Raw genomic sequence first — 24,709 nt, forward strand, 5'->3', positions numbered from 1 at the left:
GTGCAGAGCAACCAAGTCTGAGGGACTGGAACTAAAGAACAAATAAAGCAATCCTCCAGGGAAAACAAATTAAAGAAAAAAAAAGGAAAAAAAGAAGAGTGGGAGGAAGAGTAAGCGCAGCAAAAACCTCCCCAGGGAAGCACAGCAGGAAAAATAGGCAATGTGGAACGCAAAGTTTTCAGTGGTAATCAAGTAAGGGGCCGCTCCACTGCAGGATTTCTCAGTGCTGCAGCTGGCTGGAGCCACGGGGACCATATTCCACTTTCAGAGTTCACTGAGCAATTGCTAAGGCAGGGGATGGGTGCCATATGTTACCAGCTGCGCTCGCAGTCGTCGCTTTCCCCATTTAACGCCGAGAGACTCTTTGGAGGCACAGAAACCTGCGCGCTTTGTGCCTCGCCCCCGCCAGCCGGTACTCCAAAAAGGCTGCCAGAAATGCCAGCAGGCCCTGCCAGTGACACTGGGAGAGGGTCCCCGTGCCAGGGAGCCACCAGGCCGTGCTGGCTGCTCAGTTGCAGCACTGGCAGGGAGGTGCAGGTGGAAGAAGAGCTGGGTGTCCCTGAGCTCCCCTCCAGCCCCTGGAAAGCTGCCGAGTGCACAGGAGGTAGGAGGCAGGTACCAAACTCTGCCCATCCCTCTTTACAGCCTGCTGGCTTCACCACCTGCTCACCCAAGCCAGCCCAGCTCCTCCTGGCTCTGCTTTTGTGCACAGTGATTTTCTCTTTCGGAGCTTCTCTTAGTTGTGCATATAGTGAACAAGTCATTAATTGTGGGGGGAGAAAAAAGGGCTTGGCACTGCCCAGATAACATTAGGAGGAATTGCTGAATTCAGAAACTGTTTTCAACACCAGGCTTGAACTTAGGATGCTGAGTAACCCACTGGTGGTAGAGGTGGCCTTCAAATGCACCAGGATCTCCAACAAAAGGTTCTTCTATCCTTCTTAAAAACCTCTGCATCCCTTACCTCTTTCCAGCACATTATGTCAATATACACAAACTGTCTATGCCACCAATCCCTCTACTCAGGGGGACAGACTGAAAGGGATCCTATAAAACATGGCAATTAGGATTACCAAACACCCCCTTTTACCAGGAACTGGAAAAGCACATGGGAAGAGTCAGCAGGAGGAGGAGAAAGAAGACCTGGTCTGAGCAGAACTGTGTTTTCAGCCACTTCTTTCAGGGCAGCAGAGGACACCAAGCCTTGCAGCCTTATTCAGAGGGCTCAGCAAAGAGCAAATGCCACATTCCCATCGACCTGAGGGACGCCTGAGAGGAGCCAGACACGGATGGAGAGCAGACTGGAGGGCACGACTCCGAGCCTTCAGACAAGAAAAGAGGCTTTTTCAGGAAAGACTGCTTTACTTTTCAAAGATCATTTTAGCTCTTACTGTCCTCATGCTATGATTCAGTGCTGCACAGAAACCCACCCAAACAAAACACCGCAGCTCTTAGCAGTCTGAAGGCAAGTCAGGGATTCCACGCCTGCCTTCCTGACAATGAAGGGATGTAGAAAGTCTGGAAACAAGAGGGCTCATTTTAAAGACAAGCCTAGGTCTGTGAGCAAAGGGCTGTGCAATTGCCTGCGGCTGTATTAATTTACATTTTTAGAAATGGTTTTTTGAATACTTTTTTTTCCTTACAATGCATCGGTACAAGTGTACAGATATGTTCAAAAAAGGACACATATTCTTATCATAATTGTTCTCCACAAGTAAGCTAAATTTAAAAAAAAGTACCTCTGCCTCAGAGGGGACAATATAGGGAAAACATATAGAATACAGTGATGTGTTCCAAATGTGTCTAATGCCAGGTTTTTGAGAAATGGGTAGGTGGATGGCATTAAAAAAAAGAAAGAATCAGTTCCCCAGCTGAGAGCCCTTCCCACAAAGCATGTCATGCCACCAAGATGCTTGTGGTTTTGAGGGACAGGGCAGAAAGGCGAGGGAGGGGAAGAAAAAACTGAAGAAAGAAACAAAAGAGTGGATACAATGGATTACCCATTTTTTAGGCACAGTCTGCCCACAATTTGTTCCATTTCTCCCGCACATTCAGAGGCACAGAAGCGATGCAATGTAGTACAACAGTAAGAAAGTAAAAATCAGGGAAGCAATTCCAACAGGAAAGAATAGGTGATGGCACACTGCAACAAAACAGGAATAATTGGAAGTGTTTAGCAGGAAAGTACAGTAACAGTGAGATGAGATAAAGACACACAAAACGAGTGAGCTCTGTCCCTCTATGCAAGGACACGCACAGAGATTTCTGTCTTAAGCCATCAGCTCTAACCTGACTGGTACCTACAAAAGAGTGGTTTAGGAAGCACAAGGAATAACCAGCCCAGGCAATTCACTGCCAGATTGTACATGACTAAAGCACAGGGTTGCCTGTGCCGGGCTCCCACGTACCTGCCCACGGCACTGCGGATCACCGGCCCCCCAGTCTGGCAGTGCCTCTCAGCCTCACAGCTTCTGCCAGGGGAAAACTGGGTGAGCTCAGGCAGCTACACTTTCAAGACAGCAGAAATGACTAAGCAGGACAGGACATGAATCCTATTCAGCATTATTACCAGGCAGAGCTGAAATATAAGCCTTTGTTTTTAACTCCCGCTATCCAAAGAGCTCAAAGCCCATCACAATTATTTAGCTTAGACTTTGTGAAAGGCTTGTGTGCTATTATCCCTAATTTTACCAGCTGGAAAATGGTGAGGGAGATGGATTGCACCATATCCAGGGACATGCAGCAAGCTGGCAGCATAATAAGGCCGAATGCCTGTAGCATCACAAACCAGGTGCAATTCCCCAGGCCCCAGGAACTGCCAGAGGTAAATATGTTTACTCCTCCCCACTCCTCCCCCATTAACTGACAAGCACTTCCTTTCAATCCACAGCAGGAACAGAAAGGAAAAGCAGAGGAGCACAGGTCAATTTTTTGGTGAAGGTTACTACAGAGAGAATTAGGCATGAGAAGGAGGACAGTAACAACAAAATGTCCTGTGTCTAGTTGCAAAGGACCACCTATAAAAAGGCATTTGATTTTTTTTTTTTTTAAATCCCTTTTTAATGTCAGCTAAAGGGTAATTTGAAAGTGAAGGACATTTTACTCCTCTGGGGACCTAATTACTGCAACAAGCACAGCCCAAACAGGCAAAGATGAATGTAACTCACACAGCACAACACCAATCCTGCAGCTCACTTTGATTAGCTCACACAGCTTGGCCAGATAAGGCACACACATGTTTCATGGAGGTAGCCAAACCACCGAGACAGACTAAGAGAGATTAGGACATCTGTGCTTAGGACTTCCAAGTTCCATCTTCACACACAAGAGCAGAGCAATAGAGACAAACTCCTGCAACCTCACTAGAGAAATAAGAACAATATGAAATATGAAAAAGGTACCAGAAAAGAAATAGAATTTGTGGATGTAAAATAGGTCCTTGGTGTTCTCACCTGGTTGAGATCGTCATTCTTATGCCATTATTTTAGCTGTGACCCTCCAAACTCCTTTATTTAGCACCAACCCTCCAAAATGCTGCCTATCAGTGGTTCCTTTCTGCAATGCAGCCAAGCAGCTCATCGCAGGACAATTCAGGGTGGAAGGGACCTTGGGGCTCTGTAGTGCAGCTACAGGGTCAAGCAGGGTCAGCTATAAGGTCAGACAAGGCCACTCAGAGCTTGATCCTGTCAGGTCTTGAATGCCTCCAGAGATGAAGCCTTTGCAACCTTTCAGGACAGGCTGAACTGCTCATTTCGATTTTTGCCCTGTTGTTGCTCATCTGCAAAAAGCCTGGTCTCCCCAGGACACATAAGAGACTGCTCACTCACAGCGACAAACACTTTTCCCTGTCTCTCAGGTGAAGACAAAGAAGAAAAATGCAGCACAGGAAGAAGAGTCCCCAAAGACTTCTATCAAAACTGGTAGATCCTTGTCTCTGGGATTGCCATCTCTCTCTTCGACACCTGCCTCAAGCAAAGCCACCTTCAGCCCTGTTGACAGCTGGAAAAAACTAGCAGCCACTGAGGTCCACGTGCCCCACACGGAGAGAAGTGTCTGCTCCCATCCAGGCTGCCAGGAGCAGACTGTGCTCTCCCAAATCCAAACTGTGACGTGACTTTCTCCCTCTGCTCTGTGCGCAGACAGATCACGTATGGCAGCACTTGACGAAAAAGAAGGGAAGCTGCTGGCAACAAGCTGCAGCAGCTGGTATGGGATAATAAAAGTTCTTTTTTTTTTCTTTTTCTTGCCTGCTACATGCTCTTTCGCTCTCAGCAGAGGGATCCCGGAGGTTTTTGGTGGCAAGTTCAACAGAAGAGACCTGATTTCTTCTCCTGAAAGCTTGTCTAAGATACACTGAGCTCCTTTCTTTCCAGTGCTAAGTGTCTGGCCTGCATAAATCCTTCTTCCACCTCCCATGCCACCAAAGCCTCTCAGACACACCCCACACATGTCCTTCCTGTCCCAGCCATGGGATTGCAAGCAGCCACAGAGTTACATGCCACAGCTGCAGGGCACAGAGGATCCTGAAGACAAACTCCTAAAGGCATGGTTCCAGTGCCCATGGACTGAGTCCTGGTCTGCAGGCAGCTGCAAGTGCCTTGGGCAGCTCAGCATCAGGAGACAAGACCCCACCATGCAGAGCCAGCCCTGACCTCAGGCAGAGAGGCAGATGGCTCTTCACCCCATCAATGCCCTTGCCCACCACCACTCCCAAGCTTGGCATGGGGTAGAAACCTCACCACAATGGGGTCACCAGCCAAAAAAAGCACACAGAGCCACTGGGAGCCATCACAGGTAAGGCAGGACACAGGAGAACAGGGCAGAGGCCAAGGCACCAACCTGCCCAGGCAGGATGAGACCAGTGAGAAACAGCAGAGAGCAAAAGTGTGAGCAGGCTGACAAGGCAGCCACTGAACAGCACCCAGCCAGCACAAGACCTCTGCCCTCTGTGACCTAAGCCTGGCTGGAGGAAGGTCCTGGTGACCATCCCTGCAGGCACTACCACCAGCTCCACAGCACCTCCTGCCCGCTGCAAAGGCAGCTGTGTTTGAGCACTCCTTGTTTCTCAAGTCTGCACTGACATTGCTTCCTCCCAGTCTGTGGTACCGTGGGGACTGCGGTCTCCTCCCACCCAAACCCCTTTCATTTCTTTGCTTTAACTTGTTTAGGATTGATGCTGTACAGCTGCTTCCCCCAAAATAAAGACTAAAAGAGCTGCCAGCTCCTCAAGTGCTTTGAAACCTTTCCTCCCGCTCTATCACTACCTGTTTAAGAAAAACCTCAAAGCTTGATTTCTTCCCTCAAATCACTTACTCTGAAAAAGATCTCAACGTTTTTGGGAGCACAGATGAAAAAACATAGAGATAAAAGTCTGAAACTTCTGAAGAGGTTAGACCTGGGCCTCTTCACTGTTATCTAAGTAAGGGTACAGGCACACAAACAATTCATCGCAGAGATATAGTGGAGTACAAATTTGCAATGACTCACGCTCTTTGAAGGAACTGCCACGTGCTCAGTTCTCCCCTGCAGCAAAACACAAGTTTACCCATCAACAGGAGAAGCACAAACCAGCACCTCAGTTTGAAAAGCACTCCTGCAGCTTCACCAACTAAATTACTGTGCAGAAACCTCTTCTTCTGCCCATCTTTCAAGAGTTAAGAAAAGGGATAATTCCTATGACAACGTGGAAAACACTGTTGTCTTGCCAGTGGGTAATGATGCTGTGCTTCTGGGATGCTGCTTTCCTTCACCTGCAAACTGTGCTGTCCTTAACTCCTTAAAAAAGTGAAGGGACAGCCCACATACTTATCACAGCCAGCAACAAGCAGGACACAAATACAAATGTGTGCATTGTCCCCAGATCCACGATTTAATGAGTCCAATTTAAATTTTGTAGCTCCCCTCTTCAGTATGCTCAAGCATATTCCCAATTCAACCACAAAGTCAAAATTCCCACCCAGTTGCTTAGAAGCCTGCCTGATAGGGCAAGTCTCCAAAAGCAGCCAAGTCTTCAGCCACTAGGGCTTAACTCAAGTCTAACATGTAGGATCTCTCTTTAGTCAATACAGAGAATGATGCACTTAATTTAAACAAAGACTGACTGCTCTCCAGATTTGTCCTTTTCTGTCTTCTGATGGCAGATATTGCCTGGACATCCACCTCAAGCAGTGAGTCTGGTGTTAAACGGGTGGCAGACAACTCATGAGATCTTCCAAAATATTTTCCTGCCACCCTAAGTAAAAGAGCATGAAGTAACCTCAGCAATTTTGTGTCAGCCTCAGCGAGCTGAAATCTGAAGGCAAACAACAGAGTTGCAGACTTTGTACGTGGGCTAATCCTTTTTCATAAATCAATCACAAGGCCATGGTTCCACAACATCCTGAAGAGCTGCACCCCCTCTTTTCTTTTTACCTCACCTCCCTCAGCACCTGAAATTCAATCTGAGATGTCCTAAATTCTTCTCCTAACACACCCTGCAGCCCAGGCACAACTCCTCTCTCCCAAAGATGCAGCCCAGAGGGGGATGAGAAGAGGAGCAGTAAGGTACAGAAAGGCTTGTTTTTGAACCATTTGAAGGAAATTGAAGACTGGTGAAGAAGATTAAGCCTTGATACACAGGCTCACATGGCAGAAGGCCTTTGAACCACCTGACTGGCCTCATTCCGAGCTTCAGTGAGATCAGCACTCATGTTTTGTGCTTAAATTCAGATAAGAGTCCCACAGAGTGCCTGGGGAGCACTTCTTGCTCCAGGCCATCACAGACATCAGGTCCTCAAAGCAGTACTAGACCATACTTAAAGTCTCAGTGAAGGAAAAGGAATCTGGAGCGGTGACACTAATAATGGGAGAGGGACAACCAACCGGGCATGCTGTTCATGAGGTGGGGAGAAGTGTACTTTCAAGCCAAACTGATATGTCTCTGAAGCTGACAAGATTATTTTTTAGCAGCCTCAGAGCCCTGGAGACACAGCCTTCAACAGTGCTCAGATGGCAGGAGCAGAACACATCCCAGCTGCTCTGCTGCAAGCTGAAATGCCCCGGTGCAGACAGCAGCCCCACGTGTCCCACCCAGTCACGGGGCTGTATCATGAAGGTGGAAAAAAAAAGGGAAGAAACTCCTCCTTCAGCTCTTTCCTCAAACCACGGGACACAACAATTCCAAGGTCCCAGAGCAGCAAGCCTAAAATCAACACTGCTTCAAACCCATTCGCTTCACACGTAAGTGGAGAGAATAGAGATGCTAACAAACCTGTCTCCCTTCAGGCTTTGCTGCTGCCAGGAAAGAGCCACTCAATCTAATGAGTCAATTAAAAATTCATCACTGGATGAATGAAAAAATAAAAAAGTTTCGTTCTTTATCTAAGAAAATGAGAACAGTAACTCTTTTCTGTGCCTCCCCTTGCACATTGTCTGCAGGAACAAAACCAGCCTGAAAACCTCCAACCTATAGGTGAGAGCTAAAATAACAGGAAAACAAAAAGGACATGCGATCTGCCCAGCTCTGCAGAGAGGAGCCCATTTCCCCAGAAGGAGTTCAGGGTCCAACAAAGTTGAAGTCAGCACCATCTCCCAGAAATGGGAGGCAGAAAGAAGGGTCTCCGTAAGGACCTGCTGTCTACAGGTCATTGTTGGGAGCACTCTGAAAAATTCAGCTTCTGTCAGACTTTGGCTAACCCACAGAAGGAAAGCTACACAGATGCACATGTTCAAAATGCAAGTGACCCCAAGTCACTTCCAAAGTGAATTTTCAGAAATGAATTAAGCTAAACCAAATTAGGGCCCAAAATCCTGAGCACAAGCATCCATGAAGGGGCATAATGTGATTTAACTAATCCACTAAAAGTTACTTTAGATCAATTTTCTTGAGTATCTCTGACACATGTAAGCCCCGAAGCCAATGTCCTCCAAGCACTGCTCATGGGTGTCTACAGACTCCCAAATCTTACTTTTGTAAGGTTTGTAGCTGTGGAAAGGGAAGGACAGAGCAAAAACAGATCAACCCAGACTCTTGGAGAGCAGTAGAGGAGCTTCCCGCCACCCAGCCACTGGATATGCTGGCTGTACTCAACCCCAGCTCCCTGGCAGAGCAACCCAGAACCCATCCAACCCCACCCTGCCCCCAGGCACGTTTTTTCAGCGGGTGTTGGTTTCAATGGGTTTCCCAAGGTGACTCCACAGCAGCAGCAGTGCTGACTCAGTCTTGTTTGAACTGCAGTGGGAACGGTAAATGCAGACACCTAAAGCAAATTACAGAACTACAAATAAAAAAAGAGTACACTGTGCAGGCAGCTAACCCCGCAACTACTCATGGACATCAGATGGCAAAAAAGGCACCTAAATAAGCACCTACACTCGTGCTGTGGAGCTTCACCTGGGAGAGTGGCTGGGCTGGCACCTCTGAAGGAAACAGGCCAAGGCCAAACAAGCTGGAGGCAAGAAGCTCAACCCAAAGGAAGGCTATTGTGATTGAAATCATATCCTGGCTCCGTTCACACTGGATTTCTTGTGTCAACACAGCCTGAACCAGCAACACCTCCACGGGCTGGATAAAGTGGTGTCCAAGCTGCAGGCTCACAAATACCTCCCAAGGAAAGCAAGCCTACTTGCTGCCAGTGGGCTTGGATTTGCTAGAGGGGTGTCTGTGCTGCGAAGGAGCTCTTTTAGGGGTCTTACAACCAAAGACTTGGATGGTAGCTACTTGACTGCTGTTAGCTGAGTCAGACACTTCAAATACTGTTTTGAGATACAGAAAGCAAGCTGAAGCTTGAAAAGGTCAAATCTTCTAGTCAAAAAGGTGCTGTGGAAATACTACAGATTTGAAAGCACCTGTTTTAAATTTTTCTAATGCAAACCAAAAAAAAAAAAAAAATAATAAAAAGAAAAAAGCCAAAATCCCAGACCAGCTTCTCCAAACTCATCCATAGACAGCGCAACCTGCTCAGTGGTTTCAGGATGTATTCAGCACTGCTGTTAGAGTCTGAGGATGACCATCTCTCCTGTTCCCTTTTATGTGCTGCTCATTACTACTCCTCTCTTCCCTGCTCAGTTATTTCACCACCTTTGGCAAACAGCTCTCTCGTCTGTGACTATTGCCATCTGATACAGACTCCAGCTCCTTTCCCTCTGCGTAAATCAGTTCCACGGCTGTCTCGCTTTCAGCCACGGCTTCAAACATTCCTCTGCCCAGCCGTGCTGCCTGCTGCCTCATTTTTGTAAGGGCTTTATTAGCGAAGAAGGCTTTCTATTTCCTTTCCTGTGCCTCTCTACCGTGATTCCCTGCAATTCATACCACTGTGCCACCTGCCCTCCGCTCCGGTTCTCCCTCACAGGGTTTTCATCTGCCAGCCTCTGCGTACCACACCGCACAGGGGGGCTGAAGGGTTTGGCATCCCCCTGGCCCAGCCACGCCGCGAGCAGGACAGCTTACCCACGAGGTTCATCTTGGCGCTGTAGCTGCCGAAGTACCTCTCGTCGGTGTTGGGCGTGTGGCACTCGTACTGGCCGGCGTCGCGGTCCTGCAGCTCGGTGATGTGCAGCAGGACGGCGTCCCCCTGCAGCCGCTCCACGAAGATGCCCCGGCTGCGCACACGCTGGGTGTAGATGGCGTAGGGGAAGGAGGGGTCCACGGTGCTGACGATCTGCACCTCCCGCTCGGGGGCCGAGGGCAGGTAGATGGACCACTGGAAGTTCTGCTCCGCCGGGCCCTGGTAGCCGCTCACCTTGCACCACAGGGTGACGTGGGACCCCTCCGTGCGGTAGAGGGGTCCCTCCTGCACCGTCACTTGCCGCTGGGCCAGTGCCATGCCTGTGGGAGGAGAGGAGGAGCCCAGCGTTACTGACCAGCAGGCAATCCCCATACCTGCTCCCAGATATATCCTCGCCCTTCCGTGGCCATGCTGGACAAAGTGAGTCCTCACACCCCATTTTACAGCTGGCACATCAGGCTCTGGCACAGCACCCCCGAGTCACATCGCAGAATTCTTGCTGACTCAATGGAAGTGTTTTAAAAAACACCCCAGGAAAGAAGCAGCTTTGAGGTAACATAAACCCCTTGTTTGGAAGCGATAAGAACCCAGGCGTGAAAGGGCAACGCACCACGTTGTAATATATCAGAAACTCAAGGTGACAGGTCTTTGTTTCCAGTACTTTTACTTTCCAACTCTTATCACCCCATGGGGAGAGCAAGCCAGGGGTCTGCATTCCCTCTCCTCTGGTTCCTGGGCAACCCAACTCCAGTGGCCCAGGCACCTGTCCTCCATCAGCAAACCTGCCAGAGGCTTCAGCCGGTACCAAATCCCATTTTCCCCACACCCAGCACACCTTCTCCATCCGCTCTTATGCTTGTAAAGGCACACAGAGAAATACCAGGTTCCCGGCGCTGCCTTCTCAAGTCTATATGAAAGGTGTGCATTTGGTACATAACAAAACCAATTAAAGTTAACAGAGGGAGCAGGCACACTGCACTAAAGCTCAGTGCCCCTGGCTGCTGGAGTCAGGGCCCAGCGCCGTGCGCTGTACACGCACACAAGTGTGCAGAACAAAACAAAGACAGCCCCGCAGCTCGGGGACTGCGATCCGCTGTATTTTTACACAGATTATGGATGGCTGGCCCTTGGGCTCATGGCACATTACCAGCACAGCCCTCCAGGGGCCAGATAAATTACAGCAATCTATCTTGTTTGTTGCTACATCAAAGGCTCCAGGTCTGGAGACCACGGTGGGTGTTCATCGGTTATTGAGTTACCAGCAGCATGCACACATGGCAAGGCCAATCACCCTGGCTTCTGTGACTGCTTGCTTGCCATCATAAAACAGCAATAAGCCGATTTAAAGCAGGTCCTGCATAATCACGTTTGCAAATTTTATCCTCTCTGTGCGTGTGTATGTTGGGGGTTTCCCCCCCGCTCTCTAATTTTCAATAACAATGCTCAAGTCCAGAAAAGAATTTAAGCTTTCAAAAACTGGCATCTTGCGGGTGAAGAGGTAGCCTTGAATCTGGGGTTTATTGCTTCAATCCCGCCCTCTAAACATCGACGCCCAGAAACGAAGTTTCTCTCCACAGCCAGCCTGGACCGGAGCCAGGAGAGATGGTTCTTAGCAGCTTAAAACAAATTGTGAAAAATGGGTTCAGCACATCCATCAGGGCATGCAGCTGAACAGATGGAGTGCAATTCCAACTATTAACTTGGGCTCAGCTTGCTGCTGCTCCAAATTATGTTTCTTTTTACTCTTTATGAAATAATGTGATTTAAGGGGAGGACGGGGAAAGCTAGCACATTTTGAAACAAACAGGGAGAGGAACAACAGAGGCAAACACTCCCCCACAGTTTGCTGTACCAATCTCTTCATCCTGGGGATGTTAGAAAACTAACACATCTAAGGTGCAGGCAGCCTCTTCTCTCACCCCACAAAGGCCAAGGGACAAAGCAAATACTACGGCCTTTGAAGTGAACTGTTTTCAAAGCAGCAGGAAGGACAAGATCTTTATTACACACCTAAAGACCGCTCATAATCCAATTTCTGTATGCACATGTAGCCCTGCTACAGCATACACATATCCCACCTGCAATGACAATTAAAACTGCACCACAAGGCAAACGTGCAGTGGTAGGAATTAAAAGTTCCACATGCAACACTCAGTCAGGTATTTCTCAGGTAAGTGCACAACTTTGTTAATCAGGCTTTTAACACGGTGCTGGATTTTTTACATTGGAGTTTTCCACCTATCTAGTTAAAAAATAACATTTTGTCAGAAATGGGTATCTGACTTTCCAAGGTTCACTGGAAGACCATAACCCTGGGGACCCACAGCACAGATTTTTGGTAGATGTCAAATCTCACCACCCTCATGGCCAGCACTAACATGGGCTTCCTTCTTCCCTTGCCAGTGGTTTTTAGGACCTTCACTATAACTCTGCCTGCAGTCCTCCTCCAGGTTCTGAAGAGATCCACTTTCTACACTCCTCCTCTTCTATTTCTCCTTGCACTGGATTGCTGCACCTTCCTAAAGCAGCCAAAAGTGAGAGAGTTAAGAGTCAAAGAGCTCCTTGCTTCCTTTTCTGGCTCCAGGAGCCTAGGAAGCTGAGGGACAGCATCAGACAGTGCAGAAAATAGTCCTGCCCAGCTCCAGTGTGGATAGAAAACAGTCAGGCTTTTGGTACAACTTGCAGCAGGTTGCTGTCCCAGAGGTGAGACATGAAGGCTCAGAAGCTGGATGAACAGACTGGATCTCCAGAGGAGCAGCACATCTGCAGTGCTGCTCCCTGTGCCTGGCTGCAAACTCCTGCTCCAACACAGATGGGCACAAATGCTTTTCAACACTTTAAAAGAATCCCAAACAGCAGAAGCAGAAATACTTCTCCAAAACTGTTTTAATCAAGAAAGGAAAGAAGAAAAACAATCAGCCTGAGGCAGACATCCAGCAGTACATGTTGTGCTCAGTTACCTTTTGCATGATGTTTGGCATTTTGCAAGCCCTGGGAATTGCTATACCTACGACACACAGTATTAAGAAGAGAACTGCATTTCTTAGTGAGCAAGTGCTCTGATTAACAAAAATAACGTGCCTGAGATCCCATTTAAACCCTTATCATTCCCTCTTGAAGTGAGAGAAGAGCTCACTGCAGGAGGAGCTGTGTGCTCCACACCTTCCTTAGGACACCCAGGAGACACTGATGGTGGCATTTGGCTGGCACTGCACTGGCACAGCTGGCTTTTAATTGCAAATCCAATATAATTTACTGACAACACAAGGGCTGATAGGGAGGAGATAGCAAGCCAAGTGCTACTTTAAAATTAATAAGAAATTATAGGTTTGTGCATCTGTTTTTTTCCAAAAGACAGCAAATCCCATGCAATAAGGTGGAAGCCATTCTCTGATCCTTATCCCCTACAGATCAGGGCTATTGTTGCCAGCCTTTTGAGCTAGGAGCAAGCCAAACAACAGGCAGGCAGCTCTCAGCTTACCCATCTCCCAGGCCCTGGAGGTGCACAGACAGGGGATAACAGCAGTGGCAAGAGGGGACAGTGCAGCCAGGGGATTAGACTGAAGCAGCAAGGGACAGTGCAGGACCCAGGAACCCCAGATGACCAGTCCCTGCACCTGCCCTATGCCAGCTCACCCAGCAGGGCCACTGCAAATGTCATGGGAAACAGCTCTGAAAAGCACAGGAAAGGCAAGAGAGAAATGCCATGTCAGAGGCATACAGTCATTCAAGTCTCCCTTGTCACAGCCAGGATCTCAATGCCTCTCCATGAAAAAAAAGGAGCAAGAAAGGAGCGTCAAGCATCCCTGCCAGGCAGTCATCTCCCCAGCAGTGCTGCAGCTCAGCTTCTGAGTACACTGTGTCTTTGCAAAATCTGTACCCTCACAGCAACCTCAGATGATTTTGGCAAGATCTGATCTTTCCGTGGAGATACACACAGAGCTGAGGTTTTCCACACGCAACTGGTCATTTCAGGTGCCTGATTTGAGGTACTTTGAAGTTGCCCCATTTCAGAAAGTGCCAAACATTTACCCTCTGGGAAGGAGGTGGACTTACAGGTCCCTTTCAGAAGAACAGGCGTGAAAAATTTTAGCTGAGAACATTGACTCAAGGCTTATTGCAAGGGACAGGTGGGTGTAATAAAAGGATGCCTGAGCACACAGAAACTCTGCCACAGCATTGACAGATCAAAAGAATAAATAGAAACTCATGACAGAATGATGAAGAGCCTCTTGCACAAATTTCTCCCCATCTCAGACCATATGGGTTATGTCTGCACCACATCCAAAAGCATTGCAGCAGTTGCACCAAGTTATCTTAGATATCAATAATCACTGCCAGCAGTCATTTAATCTGAAGGAGAAACTTGAGCTCTTATGAGCATTATCCTGGGTCTCTAATCACTAGACAACAACTAAAAGAGTCTTGTATTAGGTATCTTCTTGGTATAGATATCTTCTATAGGCACCAGGGCTAACAGTGCTGAACACCAACATTGTTTGAAACACCATATTTCTACCCCTGCAGCTTTACAGCAGATTTCCTTCAATGAGAATCTCTAAAGTACTATTTGTCAATAACTGACAATACTAATGCTAAATTTCCTTTAAAAATTACTTTGTGCCTTTGACTACAGATATTAGACAGAAAACATTTCCAAGGAATCCCTCTCCCTCTCACAAATACACAGCACACATCTGGGTTCTGTTGTCGCTATTGTTTGTTCAACTTACAGGCGCTCCTGAGAAAGTGTCAAGAGAAGAGCAACAACGATGATAAACACTAGGGAATGGCTTCTCTCTCAGAAATAATGGAGTCTGGAGGAAAAAAAAAGGTGACTTGAAGGGGATCTGGTATAGGTTTTTTCACAAATATATATAGCATAGCAAGGACGGTCAAGAATTTGACCCTTTACTGTCTCTTCTAGTTTAAAAATCAAGGGCCAAGAACCAAAAGTGGTTAGATCCAGATTTATAATAAGTGAGGCAGTTTTTGCAGCTGCACAGAGCAGACCTTGACAAAAGCAAGGCAACCTGTGGACACCCTTTGCCAAAGGATACTGTGGGTAGGGAAAAAGTTTACGTGGGCCAAAATCTGAGTGGGACAAGCACATGAAAGAGGGCTACTAAACAGGTCTATCACATGAGGTTTGTAAGGCTCCCAAAACAAGCTACAATTGCACAGCCACCTGCCTACAGCCTTTTGAGACATGATGCAGAGCAAGGTGCAGGATTTACTCTGCGCTGGTACAGTCCTTGTGCCCCTTCCCAGCCCATGTCATTGCAGTCTGTACTCTTCAGCAACGTGGGTCACATCTGGTCTGCACACTATGCCTTGGTTATACTACAACAGAAGCTAAAAAAGGTACCATTTCAGCTTCTCTAGGAGCATGACTGCTTCTGCTCTGAGCAACCAAACTGGTTCCCTCAAAACATCCTTAGAACTGACACGAGAGCTTTTGCTCTATGCAGGGAAGGGGAGGGGAGTGTGCATAAATCCTACTTGGCTATGACAAGTTAGCATCTGTGACAGACCACAGGACCTGGCAGAAAGTCCCCAGTAATGAAGACAATTCAGACAGAAGTGCTAAAGGGCAGTTATGCTAAAGCATCTAGTTGTGAGCTTGAGAGATACTCTGGGCAAGCTCAACACAAGAGCAGGTGCAAGTGCACCACAGGCTGCGGCCACTGCTGCCCTCCTGCAGATCTGAGGGGCAGGGGAGCTGCAGGAGCCCAGGCTGACCACCTGGCCAGCACTGAGCTCCAATGCACGGGATGGTGCTGTCTAAGGTGAGGCAAGTGCCAGCAGACTTTGTCCTGCTGCTCCCTGGGAGCTGCAGGCTGTGCCATCGCCCCTCCTCAGTGCTCTGACCCCCCTGCCCCAAAGCCCTGAGCCCTGCACAGGCCTGTGCTTCCAGTGGATTACTCAGGGATAGTTAGCATCCTCCGAGCTCATATTCCCTCTTAACTCAGATTCATTTTTCAGTCTCACTTGCACAGGAGGCCTTCCAGGGGATGGCCCTTCCTCTGTCCCTTCTGTCACCCACGGAGGATGCAGACACCTCTTGCCAAACCCTGCCCATTACTTTAGTCTCTGCTTTTTCTCTGGACTCCAAAGCAGGGCTGACTCCCACAAAACAGTCATTCATTTCAAGAAGGCTCTTCCAAGCTCACCACTGTCCAGCCACTGAGAACACTTCCTCAAGCAACCATAACTTTTTCTGCTATGGGCTCTTGAAGACTGATTAAATCTCTGAGGGAGATTCTGCCCCACCAGGCAACACCAAAGCAGAGACAATCTTTTAGCAACACACACCTGCTATTCTGTGAAGCCTCCTGTTAAGGCACACAACCAAAAATTAGGTTTGAGCTTAATTTTTGCATAAATGAGTCACAGCAGGAACAATCTCCATACACTGCAACCTGCTGCCAGATGGAAAAAAAACAATGCTATCAGAACAAAACATGTGGTAAACCCCCACCATTCCCCCAGTACGGTAAAGCCTCATTCTGGGAAAATATAGTGATTTCTTGGTGTATATTTTTTCTCATGCCAGGAGAGCTCAGTGTACTGAAAGGCTGGCTGAAGCCACCTGCAGAACAACTCTGTCCCTATCCCCCATCCTTCTGCTTTAATGTTTAAACGGTGCAACAAAAAGGATGCCTGATCGCCTATCCTCCCCCACTCCTGCCACCATCCCACCACTCCCAGCACGTGGACCATCATTCCTAAACCAGCCCATAAAGCTACTCATTCCTCATTCAAATTCTTCCCACTGCTGCGCCAACTAAGGATGGCTAAGTGGCGAGGTCAGCCAGGAGCAATTTATACAATAATTGGTATGGAAATATTAGAATCAGTGGGGAAATATCAAAGCATGGGCAAACTAGACAGGAGCCGCCAATGAAGCTCTTTGTTCTTCCAACACCACTGCCTTCCCTCATCTCACAGCCACTGACTTCCACAGCAGATGTTTACTGTCTTTTAAGAAAAATGTTTTCAATAAATATGAAAGAGATGACATTTCTTTTAATCACCATAGATTGTTGTGGCCTGTGACTAGCTTCCCAAGTTCTGACTGTAAGAGAGGTCTTGTACCTCTGCTATAATTATGCATCCAGTCAGACATCCAACTCCCTCACCAAGATCAGAGCCATTTTACATCCTTTGGTTCTTCTCAGATCTGGCCCTTATATTGACAGAAGACTTCCTTATTTTCCCCAGCATGGCATTGGTATTCTGCAGATGCACACTGTGAAATGTGATCTGCCCTTGTGATTTCTTCCCCCTCACCTTTTTTAAGCAAACTACATCCTATATGGATGTCACATTCCTCTAATTGCTCCTTCCCTGTTCTACAATTAGCCATGTTAAAATATGCTAGTTTTAACACCACCTTAGAACAGCATATTCTTGAGCCACAGATCAAGGCTGTTGTATTACCACAACCTTTAAACTTCTAAAAATGCTGAAAGGATAAAATGTTAATAAAGATAAAAAATAGGAAAAGGATAAAGAATAAATGTTATCCACGTCAGACACTGCAAAGACAAGAAACAATATGCTTGGACTTTAAAAATTGAGATTCAGGCTGGTCATGGGAGCTTGCTAAATGCTCCATTTCCCAGAAGCTAGGAAAGTGAGGCACCAGAGAGACTACTCTGTGAGACTGAGGCATCTCACACTACAGCTTCCTCTAACAGACACTTGCTTTCTTCAAGGATACAATAAGGCAGAGATGAACCAGCCCCAGGGGATGCATGACACAAGATCTCCCTGCTCTTACAGTTCTATCATTCTCCATCATCCCACCAGAAAGTATATTTAAAGTTACTTTGCTGCACAGAAGCCTGAAACTACTCTTTAATCTAGTATAGCTTTACTTTGAAGAGTCAAAGTACTCAGCATCCAGAAGCCAGCCAGACATGCCTGTGGTCAGAAGAAAGAGCAATACCTATAATAACCAAAGGGAGGAGGATGGCTGGGCAGTTCTTCTGCACACAGATCCCTGTGCTCTGAAGCTCATGGTGCTCAGCCTCCTTACTTCACAAGGGCTTTGAAGCACTTGGTGGCACAAGATGTACCTGGATGTAAAAGGTAACAACACATGCTGGTGCACGAGGGACAGGCTGAGCTGGCTGCCCTGCTGGTTCAGATCCATAATGGTAAATGACTGTTGGGGACCCAAATATCTTTTTGCAAACACACCTCCTGCTTATTGCAGTTCCATTATTTTCCTGCAAAGATGCTGAGAAAAAACAATCCTTTATAACCTGCAATCCTTGTATTCACCAGAGCTTTGACTAACCCCACAGAATGCCGGCTCTTTTCTCTACCTAAAGTAGAGCTTGTCCTGTGAATCATTTAATCAACAATTTCTCTTCCTCCAAGGTCAGCACACGACCTTTGCAGCCCTTTCCCATCACCCAGATCAGCGTGTTCTTCACACACAGTACCACTGCTCCCCTTATCATTATGGGAAGAACACGCCAGCAGAAGCTCCCTGGCAGATTATGCTTATATTGGGAGTATGCAGGCAGCAAGTGTTGGATTGCCCACGCAGTACTTCTAACTTGCACTGCTCCTCGTGCCTTATCCTTAGGAGTTTCTTCTGCCTCACAGCCCACTGAATACCTGCCCTACTGACTTGTACCACTGCTGCTGGTTCCAGGTCTGGTTAAGCACTACAATACAAAGCAGCATTTACAGTGGCCTGCTGGAATGCCCAAGGCAATGCCTACTTTTATATTTTCCAATGAAAAGCAGTGATGGCTTCATCAGTACATTCCCAGCCTGAGTTTTGAAGCTGTCACCACAGGTACTCCCTGTAAGATTTAGTGCAGACCTGCACAAAAAGTGAAGTCTCCCAAGATTCCTATGTGTGCTTTTTCTTCTGTTCTTGTAGCTCTTAAAATACATGTAAGGACACACCATTTACCCTGGTGTCTCTAGTACTGCTCCCAGACCTCTAAAAGGTTCAGCATTGCCATTTTAGTACCAAAGCTATGAAGCACCAACACTATGAAGCATTTTGGCCTGCTCAGCTCTTGGCTGGTATGTGCTCCCAGCCCATCAAGAGGAAGAGGTAAAATGAAATTGTTCTGAGCATCAAAGCTAGGCAGGAAATCTCTGACATAGTTCATTTTGCCCTCCAGCCCCTGTATTTCTTTTTATTATCCTTCTTTAGTCTTCAAGTCCTACATGTTCAACGTCCAGGGCCACTCAAAGAATTGTCAAACATTATTCCCTGTGCTATCACTCACTCTCAGACAGTAAGAAACTTCATTTTGTTTCACAGTCAATAACGTTTTAATGTCACTTCTTTTTTTCGTTTTCCTGCATGCTCTGCAATCCCTTCCAATATTAAAAAATAGAATGAATGTCCCTATTATTGCTGTAATTCACCTCATAACATCCCAGATGCTTAAATACTCTCCCAGGAGAAAAGAGTGTAGAGTCCCAAATCTCACCTTCACATTATCCTTGCCAAAAGGAAACAGCATTTACTACCCAGGCTTTCATTAAAGGAATTCCCTTTCTTTCATGAGATCTCTTAAAATACTTCTGATGCATGGAGAGCCTGGTTTCTTACCTTCCCTCAAATTTATTTTTCCTAAAGAAAAACAAAGCTTCTTCTTTTTATTTAAAACACAGGGAGGAAGGACAGACATACAAATGCCTCCCTCTATCTCCAAAGAGAAACACCAGTGTTTCGGCCAACCTTTCCATCCTCCTTGAAGTTGCTTATTTGGTTTCCTGCCCTTCCCCTTGCTACAAGTGACTCCAGATTTCCCCTTACCTTGGTAAGGACAACACTTAGCAGCTCAGTACCCTAATTTTTCTCTATAACCTTTACTTGCATCTTTGTTCTTCTGGGCAGGGCTAAAGCATCTCCTTTTCAACCTCTAAACTGGAAGCCTCAGGCAGCCATTTATTAATTGCTTAACCCAGAATTGATTACCTTGTGGAGAGAGAAACTTAACAACAATCTGTTAAATATTGACAGGCTGGAAGAGCTGATGACAAACTGCCCTGCTGCAGATTCCTTCCTTTCTCCCAGAGCACACCATTCCTCCAGCACTCCAGCTGTATCCCTAGGCACAGGATCTGCACCTGCTCCCCACCTCATTTAGAGCACCCAGCTCTGTAAAAATAACACTAAAAAAAGTCTAAAATGTAATATCTAGAAAAGAATGCAATCCCTCATCCATTTGGGATGCTAAAGAAACTTCTGTGCTCCTCAGTCATGACCATTAGCATGAGAGAACATTCAATTTGCAAGGCAAAGCTGCCATCTTGTATTTCTTCAGCAGAAAGAGCTTTCAGATTAACAGCAAACTGACTTATTCCCAAAGTCAAGTGTACTGGCTAAAATCATGTATTTTTCCAAGATGGTTTTCCCACCCTACCATAAAGGATCACAGGAATATGAAGTATAGCCATATAGCAGCAGCTAGTTTCCATTTCCTCCCCACAAATTCATCTAGATTCTTCCCTGTTCACTAAGCAGGAGCAAGATGCTGCCTCTCAAAACTTCTGTGATTCAGTCAGACAGCATCCCTGAAAGACAGATAAAGATCCAGGGAGATTCTTCAGCTACCTGCTATCTTTTATTGCTAATTAAGATGTTAGAACTCCTTGCCTGCATACACTGTAATTTATTAGTCTGACGTGCCACACAGACTATCAGCAGTTGTCACCAAACTACCAAAGCTCTTATTTCAAATGGGAGGACAGGAGTTTTCTGGCATTTGGAAAGGAAAACAGAACAAAACAAAACAAAACAAGGGATGCAGAAGCATTTATGTTACTATTTTTCCCAGGGTGGGAGGGAGAAAGGTACAATCATTCCTCGTAAGCAGAGTAATATTATCAGTGAGTAAGAAGGACAATCATGTAGTTCTCCTCCCTGAGGAGGAACAAACCCATGCACCAGGGGGAACTGATCAGCTGGAAAGCACAGGAAAACACCTTTTTATACTAAACAAACAAAACCAACACACAACAGCAAGGGGTAACTGCACATTGACACAGGCTCCACAAGAAATTGTGGAGTCTCCACCCTGGAGATATTCAAAGTCACCTGGACATGATCTCGAGCAACCTGCAAGGGGCTTGGACCAGATGATCTCCAAAAGGTCCCCTCCAACTTCCACTTTTCTGTGAAGGACTCTCCAAAACGACTGCATTTTCACCACTGCTGCAGACTCACCTTAACTCAGCACCAAGCACCCACACAGAGCAACCTCACTGCACCAGCTATAGAGAAAAGGTGGTAGAAACACCCTCATCCCAGGAGATTCAGTTTAAAAACGTGGCTTCACAATGCAGTTAAGCTGATCTAGGTACCAGCTGCCACAGCAAAAAAGCAGTCTTGCTTTCCCACTCACTTTATTCCTGGCAAAACACTCACACTCCTCTCCCCATGCTTGACCTCTACATGAGATGAAAAAAGAATGACCCAAGGAAGGAGTTTTCACTCAGAGAGCAAGAACACCTTTTTCTTTGGGGGACAGGGGCAAACAGCCCTTTTTATTAGCAGCTGGGATATTGCACCAGCTCAGCCACACGCTGTGAGACAGCACCTTCAGCCAGCCAGCAGATGGGTCAGGAGAGGGCAGGGAAGGAGAGCAGGGCAGAGTGTGAGGAAGTGCCAAGGTCTGTCTCTGCTGGGAAGCCCTGGGGGCAGGTCTCTAGCAGGCCTTGTGCAAAGGCAGCAAGTGAAAAAGTGCTGCAGGTGCTCGCTGCAGGTTACTCCCCATCACACAGAGTAAAAGAAAAGGGTTCCAAGCCACCACTTTCAGCAAACAACCCTAAGAGCAGGAGATTTAATGAAGCCTAGCTTCCCATGCCTTCAGGAGAAAGAGGACTAATGACTGCAAGCTCCAGGAGCTGCTCCTACAGCTGGCACAGTCATTTTGAGGCACTGCTGAAGCCCTTAAAGAAAAGGGTCTCCTTCAGTCCCCTGTCAGTGCCCTGACTCAACTACCCACTCTTCACAAGGCTTGCAGGAACTCGTTCATTTCCAAGCTCTCTGGGCCTGTCAGATTTGTGTAAAATTGGCCAAAGGGCTTCCAGGTTATCTGGAAAGGGGTGGCAGAGGCAGCATGATCAGATAAACCCTCTTTCTCTGAGAATCCAGCCTGAGGAAACACAGTGAGAGGCAGAGGCTGGGAATCAAAACCACAGAGGGAAGAGGCACTAAAAAGAAAAGGTAGAACAAGGCTAAGAAGGGCTTTAAAAGGGAAGACACACATTTTGCATTTGGCACAGCAGAGGAGAAGGAACTAATTTGAGAGTAGAGGGGAGCCAGCAGACAACAAAAAACCTGAACGAATTTCAGAGGCAGAGATGGATTGGAAATGCTGCAGCTTACACTCTTTGAGCAGAAAGACCCAGGTGCGTGCACATGCATGTAACTAAGCACCAGAGACAGAGGTTAAATTTTTGAATTGAACAGAAATAGGAGCCTGTAGCATCAGCACAGAGAGGCCACTCCAGTTTTTATGAGTGGACAAAATTACAGAGGGACTGTAGGAAGATCTGGACAGGGTCATAGGATAGACCCCTTGTAGCCACACAAAAACAAACCCTGAAGCTGCTATACAGGGTAAACTCATGAGGTCATAAGAAAAGCTCTGTCAGAGGCAGGAAAAGACAAAGAAGACAGAACTTAGAGGAAATCTCTCCAGGAAGAGACCAAAACTGTCTAGTGCAAGGTCAATTACAAAGTCAAGAAAGGTAACATTTGATCACAACCCAGATGTAGAGCAATGGGGGCTATTAAGAAAGCCCTTGCGAAGTAAATCACAGACAGACTAAACTGGCAGAGAGCTGGGAGGCAAAAGCTCCAGACAGAGCATCCCTTGGGGCTTGCAGAGGACACAGCAGCTGCTGGAGGAGGAGGGGATAAAGCAGCTTTGCATCGAAGGAGAGAGGCTATGAGTAGGAAAACAAATGACAGAGACAAGGGAAAATGAGTTGGGACCCATCAGACAAGCAAAAAGGTTAGAAATTCTACCTTTGTGAAAAGCATGGAGAAGGAAAGCAGGACAGAAAACCAACAGGTAAAGACACACCATCATTTGTACACCAGTTCTCTTCATAAAGTTGCTAGAGTTTGAGAAGCAAATCTGAGGGTGGAGAAGGGGCTATCCAAGCTTGAGGGGGAATACCACCATCAGCTTTCAGTGAAACAAAAATTAAGAGTTTACGAGGGACAAGGCAGAGGGGGAAGAGGCCAAGCTCTGAGATGGGGAGGTCAGTGTGGTCAGAGGACTCATGCCAGCCTCATGCCGCTGCACAGCAGCAGGAGCAGAAGCAGCAGATGGTGGGGCTGGAGATGGGAGAGAGGGTAGAAAAAGCGTCCTGGGGATGGGGGGAGAGATGCCACTGCATCAGTGGTGTAAACAGCTATGGGGCAGAAAAACTGATAAAGGGGAGTGCAGGAAAATCCAAATCCAGGGTGCACAAAAAAAGCAGCAAGCAGGGGAGGAGAAAAACAGAAAGACCCTGAAGGGGAAGAGCAATGCTAACTGAAAATCAAGACATGCAAAAAGGCTAGCTGGCAAGCCAAGTACCTCGTTGTGGCACAGGTGATGCAGGCACAGGGAGGAATGACTCTGGACTAACCAACAGCATCTGCTGAACAACAGAGGCCCCAGCCCTCAGCACCAAGACAGGAACTACACACGAGAGGCACAACACAGAAAGGGACGTGACCTTAACGACTGCGAGTCTCATTTGATGTATGGAGTCTGGGAAAAGCTGCAAGTTGGATTTTTTCAGGATTACAGAATCGGCAACACCACACCTTGGGCACTGGTCCAAACGCCCTCCTGCCTCCCAGAGCAACGCGCCTCGGCATCCACGAGATGAGATGGGGCAGCACGGCCCCAGAGATGCTCCAAATGCGGTACCCCCTGACTTCAGCAAGAGCAGACTTGCCACTTTGTAGGGCTGCAGGCCTATCTGAAGGTCTGAAAGAAAGGAGAGTCCCAGCTTCTTGACACAGATGATGTGTCTGAGGGTGACTAAACAGCATTTGTCACTAAACAAGAAGACCTTTCCTAATCAACTGAGAAAAGGAAGGCTGGGGGATGAGGTAAATCTTTCCTCGGCTGATACACCACTCTGAGCATCCTCCTGCCTGTGATCCCCAATGAGTAGATGTATGCAGAAGTTTTCATCTTCAGCTACTTACTTAGCAAAGCCTAGTCCCCTCTGATCAGGGAGTTAAGGAAAGGCTTACACAGCTACCAGGGAGGGAGGGTTTTATTTATCTGATTTCAACATGCCCAAGTTATCAGACTCTAGAGGAATTCAATTAATGAGAATAAAACTCTTGTTTGATGCAAGTCTGGAAGGGTGCAGCGGGTTGTTTTTTTTCTGTAAATAGCTGCACCCCAGAGATTTTACACTGATTATGAGCCTTAACAGCGACCGACTGATGCAAGCTGAGCAGATTCAGCAGCTGCAGCGAAACACCACAGGCGCTCCAGGTCTGACACAGCTGGAGGAGACCAGCACAAAGACAGGGAGAAGGGAGGGCTGGGAGTGCAATCCCAGGGGAGCTGCTGAGCCATCCCCCTCCTCACCTCACAGCAGCAGCAGACTGGTGGTGAGGGTTGGCACGGGTTGCACCCACCAGCACAGCTTTCTGAGCACCTGCCTGCAGCAGCTGTGAAATGTCACTTCCCAAGATGAAGGCAAAATTAGATGTCCTGCAAAGCCTCATGAGGCAAGGCTTGGGCACCACAGGCACTTGGCTGCTCCTGGTCAATGTCCCAAAGCACACAGAAGCCAGTGCCATGCCCAAGCCAGGCTGTCCCTGGCTGGGAAGGTGCCCCCACACCCAGAGAGCCGTCTGCTCCCTGCCAGACCCTGGGACCTGGCACTTGGTCAGGGCTTCCCTCCACCACAGCATCCCCTGGGGAGGGGGAAGCATGACCTGTGGGGGCAGCAGGGACAAGGGGACCGTGGCACACACTGCCTCGGATTCCCTTCTCAGGACGGGCCACTCCTGGTAAAGGCACCAAGCTGTCACCACGGGGGACAGAGCTCCTGCCCCTCCTGGCTGTCCCCACTGGCTCTGCCCAGCCATGGCCACCCAGTGAAGGGGCACAAATGGGGCACAGCCTGTCTCCCCATGGGCTTCAGCAGTGCCAAGGGTCGGCCCCAATGTTTTACATGTGGTCACACCTGGGCTGGGGCTGGCCTCCAGC

The 24,709-nt window shown here is 47.6% G+C and overlaps 2 protein-coding genes across 5 annotated transcripts in view; both read right to left on the reverse strand.

Annotated features, from left to right (window-relative positions):
- Positions 1-24,709, reverse strand: part of LOC147654432 (uncharacterized) — a 749,593-nt gene that overhangs the window by 348,166 nt on the left and 376,718 nt on the right. The gene's annotated exons all lie outside the window — the stretch shown is intronic.
- Positions 1-24,709, reverse strand: part of IGSF3 (immunoglobulin superfamily member 3) — a 128,456-nt gene that overhangs the window by 55,382 nt on the left and 48,365 nt on the right. For all 4 annotated transcript variants that reach the window (XM_086884094.1, XM_086884092.1, XM_086884093.1 and 1 more), the window contains one exon: positions 9,428-9,805. In XM_086884094.1, the coding sequence (XP_086740220.1) occupies positions 9,428-9,803 (376 nt within the window). In that variant the 5' untranslated portion in view covers positions 9,804-9,805. The remainder of the gene's footprint in view (positions 1-9,427; positions 9,806-24,709) is intronic.

The sequence above is a fragment of the Cyanistes caeruleus genome, chromosome 3 (assembly GCF_971803275.1).
Source record: "Cyanistes caeruleus chromosome 3, bCyaCae1.hap1.1, whole genome shotgun sequence".
NCBI classification, from domain to species: Eukaryota; Metazoa; Chordata; class Aves; order Passeriformes; family Paridae; genus Cyanistes; species Cyanistes caeruleus.